Here is an 11,299-nt window from a genome sequence, read left to right on the forward strand (position 1 = left end):
GCCACCTTAGGTGTACGTGGCTGGCGCCTTAGCCGGTTGAGCTATAGGCGCCGGGCCTACTTTTAATTTTTAAAAAAACTCTCATGCTGGCCAGGCGTGGTGACTCACACCTGTAACCCTAGCACTCTGGGAGGTTGAGTTGGGTGGATTGCTTGAGCTCATGAGTTCAGGACCAGCCTGAGCAAAAGCAAGACCCCATCTCTACTAAAAATAAAAAAACAGAGGCAAGAAAATCACTTGATCCCAAGTTGCAGGTTGCTATGATCTATGACACCACGGCACTCTACCAGGGCAACAGCTTGAGCCTCTGTCTCAAAAAATCAAAAACAAACAAAAAACTCTCATGCTGTCTTCCACAGAGACTGCATGATTTGACACCCTCACCAGCAGGGCATAAGGTTCTATTTCCTCCACTTCAGCCAAAAATTGGTATTTTGCTAATGGGTGTGAGATGGCATCTCCTATAGTTTTGACTTGTATTTCCTCATTATTAATGATGTTGAGCATCTTTTCACGTGCTCACTGGTCATTTGGAGAAATGTTTATTATATCCTTTGCCCATTTTTGAAATGGGTTGTTTTTTTGGTTTGCTGCTAAATTGTAGGAGTTCCTATATAGTCTAGATATCAATCCCTTATCATATACATGATTTGGAAGCACTTTCTTCCAGGAAAAGGGTATTTTCAACTATGGTCCTTGATAGAACTTAGGATCAGAACCACAGGGACAGGACTCAGGATCAGAACACAGAGACAGGAATTGAGATCACAACCACACAGACAGGAACTGGGACCAGGACCATGGGGTCAAAGGGGCATGAAGGCAGGGGAGGGGAGGGGGCACTCCAGGTTGGAGCAGACAGCTTAAGGTCCATCAGCTAGTATCCGCAAACACCTCTGAATCAGAAACGTATATATCATTAGCGAAGATTCTTCAGAGCAGTGGCATGAGGGCCAAGCAGCTCAGAGCTGGTTTCCCTGGTGTGGACGGCTCAGTCCACAACATGGCTCAGCAGGCACACAGCTTCTTCTCGACTCCAGGGAGCTAAGTGTGCACAGGCTCCAGTGTTTCTTCTCATAAGGACACTGTCCTGTCAGATCAGGGCCCACTCTTGCAACCTCATCTAACATTAATTACCTCCTTAAATGCCGATCTTCAAATACAACCACACTGGGTTAGGGATTCGACACAAAATTCAATCCATAACAGGCTTACAACTAAAAACTTCCTGCCTGGGAATCAGAGACAGGAGGATCACTTGAGCCCAGGTATTTACTAGATTTTAAAACCAGAACTTTTAGAGACAGGATCTTGTTCTGTCACCTAGGCTGGAGTGCAGTGGTGAGATCATAGATCACTGCAGCCTCGAACTCCTGGGCTCAAGCGATCCTGCCTCTTCCTGCCTCAGCTTCCCAAAACAGTGAGATAACAGGCCTTAGCCACCACATCTGACCTAAAACCAGAATTTTAATTCGGGTTATATTTATATTAACAATCTAAGTTGAAAATCATGTAAAAAAATTTGGTCTGGCCAGGCATGGTGGCTCACCCCTCTAATCCTAGCACTCTGGGAATATCACATGAGGCCAGGAGTTTGAAAAAAGCCTGAGCAAGAGCAAGAGCAAGACCTTGTCTCTACTAAAAATAAAAAACCTTAGCCAGGTGTCATGGTGCTCGCCTGCAGTCCCAGCCACTCAGGAGTCAAAGGCAGGAGGATCGCTTGAACCCAGGCGTTTGAGGCTGCTATGAGCTGTGATGAGCCATGGCACTCCAGCCTGAGTAACAGAGTGAGACTCTGTCTCAAAAAGAAAAAGAAAAATTAAAGAAGAGAAAGGTAATTATACAGGAAAATGATTATGGATACACCGTGTCTGAAAGTTTATCTTCTTACAAGTGTTTATCATGTACTCTTAATTTCTAAAGCGCTATGTTTCTTATCCATGTTAAAACCAAGCTTCCTCATTTACTACAACCACCAAAACATGCTCACATCATATAAGAAATTCTCTTTAATTTCACATACCTGGTTACTAAGCTTTTGCACAGCCGTGCAGTCAAGCAACTCAATGGATAAAAGATGGGCTGGGGTAGTGGCTCTGGGGCACTGAACACCACATTCAGGGTGGCCTTTAGGCCAACCTCCAGCCACACACCAAACCCAACTTGGAGCAGGGATCTATGGTAGGACTTCTAGGAAAACCACAGATGGTGCAGCCATTCAGGAACAAAGTTTGGTGGTTTATATAAATCTAACACCCTCCATGACCCAGCCACATCACTCCCAGGTATTTACTTAAGAGAAGTAAAGATACCATCCACAAAACAGTGTGCTAAAATATCCCCAGAAGCTTTCTTCCCAATAGCAAAAATTGGCAACAGCCCAGAAGTCTATGAAGGGACTGGATGGCAGACCCAGGAAGTGCCCAACAAGGGAAAATAACACCACAGCCAAAAAAGGACGAACTACAGGGAGGTGGGGGCGACATGGGGGGGGGCCCAGACTCACTGATGCAGACAGACACCTCACAAGGCAGGGCTCCACGCTGCTTCACCTGCACAGAGCACAGATCCTGCAAAATCCATCTAGGATGGAAGGCTGCGGGCCCTTGGGACTCCCCAGAAGTCCTGCATCTGAGTAGGTGAGGGACTTGCACTCCTCCAGAATTATCAAGAGGTACTCTTGGGATCGCTGCATTTCATGGTGTATGAAATTTAGTTAAAAGACATAAACACACGTTACTCTAATTATGAAATGCCTGCTGAAGCATCTAGGTGGAGTACACTGATGTCTAGAAAGTACTTTGAAACGCATTGAAAATAAGATGTTTTGGGTTGTTCAATGGATAAATATATAATAAAGCAACCACACCAAAATGTTAACAACTGGAGCACCTGGGCAGCAGACATGCTCCCTCTTTCATTTTTTTTCAGCTCTAAATTTAACTATTTTCCCATTGCAATGTTATGGGAAACAAAAAATCATCCAAACTATACACCTAAAATTCTGTGTGGCTTATTGTATATATATTATACCTGAAAAAACAGAAAACAGGAGTGGCAGTTTTCCCCCAAAACACCTCATTATTACAGGTATATTCCTGTGGCAGGCTGATAATGTCCCCCCAGAGATGCCCATGTTCTGATCCCCAGAGCCTGTTGGATAAGTCACCTTTGATGGCAGAATGGACACACAGATGTGATCAAGTCACGGATCTCAGATTATCCTACGTGGACTCACCAGGGTCTGTGAAGGCAGAGGAGGCAGGACGGTCAGAGGAGGGTAAGGGTGAGCAGGTGAGAGGGCAGGAGCGGTGGCCCTCTGCTAAGCCCCTGCCCAACCCCTGACCAGGATTAGGGACCCAGATCTAGAAAGTCCAGGGGCAAAGGAAGGCCAGGCTATGCACAGTGAGAGCAAGGACGCCGATCCAGGCAGCGAAGCCCTTAGCCACGGACCAGGCAAAGGTGCAGAAGTGAAGGTCACGGCCCCTTACCCCCATAGTCCCTTCTGGCTCACTGAGGACATCAGGGTCTCCCAGTGAGTCTCTGCCCCTCTCCTGTGCTGCTCTCTCCCCTCAGCAGCATGGCCTCCCACACTATTTCCACCTCCCAGCCTGCCCTAACAGACTGTCATGAGTCTGATCAGTACTGGCTACAGTGACTCCACACACACCAGAAGGATTCAATGGAGCTCCAGGCATGAGGAAGGGCATAAAACACAGGCCTGGCCCAGCTCCCCAAAACACCCTGTGGCTGGGCGGCGCCTGTGGCTCAAAGGAGTAGGGTGCCAACCCCCTATGCCGGAGGTGGTGGGTTCAAACCCAGCCCTAGCCAAAACTGCAAAAAAAACCAAAGAACAAAAAAAAAACACCCTGTGGGTATGAGGATGGAAGTGGACCCACCCCAGCCCGCAACTCACTGAAGCATATGGTGTTGTGGCCCCTCTCAAACCCTCTCACACAGTTCCTTTTAATAGACATGGCCGGGCCTGCCACCCTTCTTTTTTTTTTTTTTTTTTTTTGAGACAGAGCCTCAAGCTGTCCCCCTGGGCAGAGTGCCATGGCATTACAGCTCACAGCAACCTCTAACTCCTGGGCTCAAGCGAGTCTCCTGTCTCAGCCTTCCAAGTAGCTGGGACCACAGGCGCCTACCACAACGCCCGGCTATTTTTTTGGTTGCAGCCATTATTGTTGTTTGGAGGGCCCAGGCTGGATTCGAACCCGCCACCTTAGGTGTATGTGGCTGGCGCCTTAGCCACTTGAGCCACAGGCGCCCAGCCGCCTGCCACACTTCTGGGATGAGCTATGACAAGGTAGCCTTTTCCATAAACGCTGTCCAGAGAGGTCACGGGCATGGCACTCAAGAGTTCCTGGGGCCACCAGGAGGGCTGGAGGGCTCCCGTCCTCAGTCAGACATGAGTCTTCCCTTCAGTTAAGGCTGCAACCACCTCATTCAGAATGCCTAAGATAGCTGGGGGTGCTCCCTCCTCCCCCTTCCTGGAGGGTGAGGAGGAGACCCAGGACAGGACATGGGAAGGAGACATGGGAGGGGACACAGGAGGAACACAGGAGAGATCTGGAATGAGACACAGGAAGGATACAGGAAGGGATATGAGAAGGGACCTGGGAGGGACACAGGAGAGAACACCAACCTTGGCCCCTTCCTTCGCCAGTTTCTCCTCCATCTGCAGTAATTGGCTCCAAGGGGCTGAGAAAAGCCACTCTTGATGCAAAGGTAGAGAAAGTCTGGGCTTCAGCAGGGGCAGAGCAGGGTCAGGGACTGGATAGGGGCAGGGATGAGGGAGAGGCAGGGATAGGAGTAGAGGTAGGGATGGTGTAGAGGTAGGGACGGGGTAGGGGCAGGGACGGGGAGGAGCAGGAATGGTGGAGGGGCAGGGACAGGGGGAGAGGCAGGGGCAGGAATGGGGGAGGGGCAGGGGCAAGGGCAAGGGCTGGGGGAGAAGTTGGCAGAGCCATACAGGAAGCAGCTAGCTGGGGAACCCATCTTCAAAGTGGGCAGGGCAACACGGCTCCCACCCCAGGCAGGAAGGAGGCTTCAGGCCTCCAGCCCACGCTGGACCTGCACAGACCATTGTTTTCCTAGCCCCAGAGCTGCTCTATAGTTCTGGTGTGTTCTTAAAAACCCCAATGTGTCGGCTCGGCGCCTATAGCTCAACCGGCTAAGGCGCCAGCCACGTACACCTAAGGTGGCGGGTTCGAATCCCCAGCCCGGACCCGCCAAACAACAATGACGGCTGCAACCAAAAAAAGCCGGGCGTTGTGGCGGGCGCCTGTGGTCCCAGCTACTTGGGAGGCGGAGGCAGGAGACTCGCTTGAGCCCAGGAGTTGGAGGTTGCTGTGAGCTGTAATGCCATGGCACTCTACCCAGGGGGACAGCTTGAGGCTCTGTCTCAAAAAAAAAAAAAAAACCCAATGTGTCAAGTTCCAACCTCACCAAAGTCAAGCACATTTACAAAGCCCCCATATTCTACTGCTGCTGAAGCCTTTAGGAACGTGTATGGGACATCTGGTTGGGGCACCTGGGCTGTCCTTTTACCAGCTTCTGAACTAGTAACTTCGAATCCACTTTGTCAAAGTCTTACTGGACTCCCTCTGCAGAAGATGAGGCCAGAGCCAGGAGGCCCACAGCCTGACCATGGCCTGCCTATGCATCACATACAGATCCACTCCTGCTAATGCCATTTCCCACAAGCTCTCACCAAGATGAGCCACTGTAGCTCAGAAGTACATTTCAATGCACACTGTGTCCTGGAAGAGGCTGGGTTAGAATGCATTTGGCTTGCTAACAGGTCACCAAGAGGCAGGGAAGAGGCCTGGGAGGACAGATGCCAAGCTGTGGGACTGGCCACCCAGCCTCTGTATCAAGTGCCCCAATGGGCCACAGTCACCACCGGATACATTTCTTTACAAAAAGGCTTTTCTCCTATAGATGGAATAAGAATACATCTTCTCTAAGATGTAATGAATCTTTGACATAAACAAAATTACCTCTATCAGACATCAGAATTTATGCTTCCAAATCTTAGCCCAAGGGCCAGGGGTGGAGGAAGATGGCTTGAGGCTCAAGGCACAACTGGCCACCATAACATGGACAGAACTATCCCACGCACAAGCCCACAGCCTCATGTCCTGTCTTAGCAACTCAGACTGATCTGACGGAAGAGTTGCATGTTGCCTTGGTAACTGAAGGGATTTCAGACTTTAACAAAAGTACACAGCCAAAGTCACTTGTTGGATCCTAAAAACACCTTCTGCTCGACAACTGCATTTAAAACATCCAACCCACAGGCTTATGGAGAGCACTATTTCTTAAAACCATGATCAACTCTGGTAATATAAAGGCCTCCAGCAGATCACCCAAGGGTGACTTAAGGCCTGCATAGCCAGGTGTCCTGGGACCAGGGATGAAGCCCCAAGGCCTGGACAGTGGGCCCTGCAGCGCAGCTGTGAACATCAGAACATTTCACACAAAGCCCTGTCATTCACTAGGGCCTGCTGCTTCTCATGTTTCAGTTGGAACTAGTGGGAGATTATAGTCAGGAGCAGGCAGAAGGCCATGCTCCCCACCTGCCAGGAAATGAACCATCCTTCTACCAGCTCAGAAATGTAATGTCCTTCTGATTTGCTCAATTAAACTCCAATAATTCTTGGGGCAGGGGACCCAGGGGATGTGTGGCAATGTCTGGAGACATTTTTGGTTGCTGTGTCGGGTGTAGGGGATCTGGGGCAGGTGCTACAGCATATAGTGGATGGGGCCAAGGTGCTGCAAACGAGCACCCAGCCCCAGGTCGAGTACCCCTGAGTTAAACCAGTAGTTTCTTCATAGCCAGGAGTCTGACCCTACAGGGACACCCAGCAACAACTAGAATCAAGATGAGCAGCAGAAGCTACAGTGTGTCATCTAGAATGGCCACTACCTGGTTACTCTAAGGTGGGGAAGGAGGAAAAGGGACTTACTGTTTAATGGATACAGAGTTTCAGTTTGGAATCATGAGAAAGTTCTGGAAATAGATAGTAAGATGGTTGCACAGCAGCCTGAATATGGTCTGTGCCCTATCACAATGTTTTGGTCAGTGACAACTGAATACACAACAGTAGTCCCATGAGATTTAATGGAGCTGAAAAATTCCCATCCCTAATGACACTGTAGTTGTCATAATGTCCTAGCACAATTTTTAAAATAGATTCTGCAAAGCCTAAATGTAGAATGTTTACAAAATCTACATGGTGCATACCATTCACCATGCACTGACTCTCCCAGAGCAACTCCAGTTATGAAAAGTGCTCATACAAGTGTCCCATTTTTTACAATTTTTTTTTTTGAGACCAAGTCTCACTATGTTACCCCTGGTAAAGTGCTGTGGTATCACAGCCCACAGCAACCTCAAACTCTTGGGGTTAAGCAATTCTCTTGCCTCAGCCTCCCAAGTAGCTGGGACTACAGGCGTCCATCACAATGCCTGGCTATTTTTTTTGTTGCAGTTTGGCCAGGGCCAGGTTTGAACCCACCACCTTCAGTATTTGGGGCCAGTGCCCTCCCACTGAGCCACAGGCACCACCCATTTTTTACATTTTTTATCATCTTTTGTTTTTTGAGAGACAGTGTGTCACTAACTTAAGGAGGCTGGTCTCAAACTTCTGAGCTCAAGCAATCCTCCCACCTCAGCCTCCAGAGTAGCTGGGACAATAGGCGTGAGGCACCACCTTCTCTACATTTAGATATGTTTAGAGACAAAAGAACTTAGCCTTATGTTTTGGTTGTTTGGATACACAAACACCCTTGTGCTGCAGCTGCCTGTGGCATTCAGAAGCGTTGCAGCTGTGCAGATTTGTAGCCAAGAGCAGCAAGTGCACACACAGCCCAGGGGAGGAGCAGGTACACACACAGCCCAGGGGGAGTAGCAGGTACACACACAGCCCAGGGGAGCAGCAGGTACACACACAGCCCAGGGGAGCAGCAGGTGCATACACAGCCCAGTAGAGCAGCAGGTACACACACAGCCCAGGGGAGCAGTAGGTGCACAGACAGCCCAGGGGAGCAGCAGCCCCACCACACAGCCCAGGGGAACAGCAGGTGCACACAAAGACCAGGGGTAGGCCAGGGGAACAGCAGGTGCACACACAGCCCAGGGGAGCAGCAGGTGCACACACAGCCCAGGGCAGCAGCAGGTGCACACACACAGTCCATGGGAGCAGCAGTCAGACCACCCAGCTTTGTGTGGGTGTGTCTGTGATGTTTGCACAACCAAATTGCCTAATTACATGTTTCTGAGAACATATCCCTATCCTTAAAGGTTTAACGTCAGTTAACTGCACACTTAAAAATGGCCAGAATGGTAAACTCTATGTCATGCATATTTTATCACAATAAGGAAAGCTACAGTACACCTGGGCTGGCTTTACCTTCCAGCTTGCAGCCCTGAGAGTTCCCTTCTTGCCCTCCCACTCCCAGCTTGGGAAGAGGAGGGGCCCCTACACTGCCTGCCCAAGAGGCAGGGAGCAGGCCACCTGAACGCACACCCAGTGTTTGCGCCATTTCCTGGGGCTTAGGGCCTGAGGGTTTGCTGTCTCCTGTGCACTGCTCATGATGTGCCCCAGGCTGACTTCTGCCCTTCATCCTGGAAGGGCCTCCCCACAGCCAGCACATGCCCAGAAGCCCCCACCCTGCTCTGATCCAATACCCCTTTTTTCAGAGATAGAGTCTTACTTTGCTGCCCTAGCAGAGTGCAGTATTCCCGGGCTCCATCACAGCTCAGTGTAGCCTCAAACTCTGGGGCTCAGGCAGTCCTGCATTTCCCCCGCCCCAGTGGCTGGGACTGAAAGTGCCACCACTGCACCTGGCTCCGAATAACCTTCCCTGACCGGAGATATAGCATGCAGTCAGGGAGGGCATCCTCCATGCACCTGCCGGCAGCGGGGGATATAAGCTCAGAACCAGAAGTGGTGCCTGGAACCCAGTGAACATCTGACTATTTACTCATCTGGGTGACAGAAGAAACTATAACTCAGGTGTGAGGGCCAGCTTTGACAAAGCTAGGCTCAGAGCTCTTGAAACAAACATAGGAAATTGTTTATGGACCCGGGAAGAGACCTTCCACCTGACCCAGGAAGAGACCTTCCACCTTGTGCAGACACACTCACAGCTGTAAGAAGAAACACCCATCTGTTGGTTCAAACCACTAGAGCCTCACTTGCAAAGGCAGCTTCACAGAGTGACTTCCTCTGAACTGACCCCCTACCCATGTCCCACACATGTCCCACCTGCTGTGTGGTGATAACACCATGCCAAAACAGGCTGAGGGTTCAAGGACAAGATGTGTTTGTGTGATGTTTTCCTTCAATATCCACTACAACAGCGATGGCCAATACCCCAAGCCCAAGGGGTAGGCTGTCTAGGGTTAAAAGCCACCTGGTACCTACATCCCAGTCTGTCCCACAGGAGGTCCCCACATGCATAGGAAGAAGCCCATTGCCAACCCTCACCCACAGGAGCCAAAGGAGACCCCAGCTGCCACCATAGGCCTCTTCACTTTGCCGGAGCCCCTGAGGAGCTGTGTGTCAGTTACACCAGTGCTGTGCTAATGGGGACAGACACACAGGGCCTGGAAATACACTGCTTCTGCCACAAAATGAACAGCCAAAGGCCACCAAAACATGGCCCTGGGGCAGCTGAACCCGCCTGCAATAAACAAAAAGCTTACTCAGGTCTCGGCTACTGAAGGGCCAGCCTGGCGTCGGGAGGAAGGGGCACCCTGGGGAGCTGGCCCGGCTGTCATCCTCCACCTGCTGCGTGATGTGCCGGACAGTCTCTTTGTTTTTCCGATTCTTCCTGCGGCCTGTGGGCTGCCAGCCATCCCCAGAACCCTGCTCTGAGAAGGAGTTCTGCACTGTGCTATCCTTGGCAGAGGGTAGCTCACTGCCTCCATACTGAGGTGGCGAAATCTGCTCTTCCTTGATGTGCAAAGGCCCAAAGCCCACATCTCCAGCCCACAGGGGCTGTGAAGAAATGTCGTCGGAGCCGTCAGCCTTGGGCTCTGGGTCTTCCTTCCCGCAGCTGCTACCCCCTTCGTGGCAGCTGGCAATGGCCGAGTCTCCAGAGGAATTGGCAGGACTGGTTCGCCGAGCCAGCCATGGGGAGATGCTCCTTCCCGCCATCACAGCAGAGATCAGTGCTTCTGTGCTGCCACCAGCCGGGGCACCCATCTCAAACTCTGCAAGCTCATCGGAGGCATCCGACTTGATGCTGATGTCCAGTGCAGCCTTGATGAAGTCGTGGCATGCCTGCACGATGTCCGTCATCTGCAGAAAGCTGGCAGCGGACATCACCTCAATGACATTTCTGCTGGTTAGGGCCAGGTGGGCGGAGTACATGAAGTCAATGATGGCCTTGAAGCCCTGGGCTGTGACGATGTCTAGGTGAGTGACAGTGGCCTGATCGGAAGTCTTCTGGACTTGGCAGTAGAGCGTCTTGAAGTAGCGGCTACTGCCGAGCAGGACATTCTTGTGCGCCCGGAAGACCTTGCCCTCCACGACGACACAGACATCACACAGCACGCCATGCTGCCTCTGCTCATCCAGCTCACGGAGCAGGTGGCGGTAGTGGGATGTGATCTCCATATCTTCCTTTCGGTTGTTCATTTGGAAGTCCTGGTGTCGCCTCCTCTATGGACTCTGTGGGGTGAGAATGAAAGGGTCACACTGAGCCACACAGGCAGAGGCCGCACACAGCAGCCGTGTGGGGTAGGGCGAGCAGGAAAAGGGTGGCGCCTACCCCCCTGGCCCTGTGCAGGCCCGAGGGGATAGGTGTACTATGTGGAGAGGTGCTGTTACAGGAGCCACTGCACACCCAGTGGGTGCACAGGTGTGCAGAGGCAGGACCTATTCCTGTATCCACAGCACAGTGGCCAAGTGCCACAGGGCACAAAACATGTGCCTGAGGAGGGGCATCTGAAGCATGTTTCCAGGTTCACAGCCAAGCACTGCCACAAATGGACACGGGCTTCCAAGCAGAGCCCTACTCACAGCAACCAGAACATCCCAGGAGCAATGAAAATACACAGCAGCAGTAAAAGCAACTTTCTCTCCCAAACTGAAAATCCAGGTACGATAACCCAAGTTGGGGCCTTCATTCTTCACACCTCAGGAAACACCCTTTTATGTATATATAAAAAATATATATTATATACACACAAAATACCCGTAAGAGCCATAGCCTTAGTACTAAAAATCTCCAAAAATATGAGCTCAAACTGGCTCAAATTTCCCAAAGGAAGGAGGTTCTG

General features: G+C 51.0%; 1 protein-coding gene across 1 annotated transcript in view; it reads right to left on the bottom strand.

Moving 5' to 3' along the window:
* The window catches only part of ZBTB46 (zinc finger and BTB domain containing 46), a 43,552-nt gene extending 32,865 nt beyond the window's left edge, over positions 1–10,687 (bottom strand). Inside the window, exon 1 of the mRNA XM_003787784.3 lies at positions 9,719–10,687. Within this exon, the coding sequence (XP_003787832.1) occupies positions 9,719–10,655 (937 nt within the window). The 5' untranslated portion in view covers positions 10,656–10,687. The remainder of the gene's footprint in view (positions 1–9,718) is intronic.
* Positions 10,688–11,299: the final 612 nt, after the last annotated feature.

This window comes from Otolemur garnettii, unplaced genomic scaffold, assembly GCF_000181295.1.
Source record: "Otolemur garnettii isolate 467f Iridium unplaced genomic scaffold, OtoGar3 scaffold00023, whole genome shotgun sequence".
In the NCBI taxonomy this organism is placed as follows: domain Eukaryota; kingdom Metazoa; phylum Chordata; class Mammalia; order Primates; family Galagidae; genus Otolemur; species Otolemur garnettii.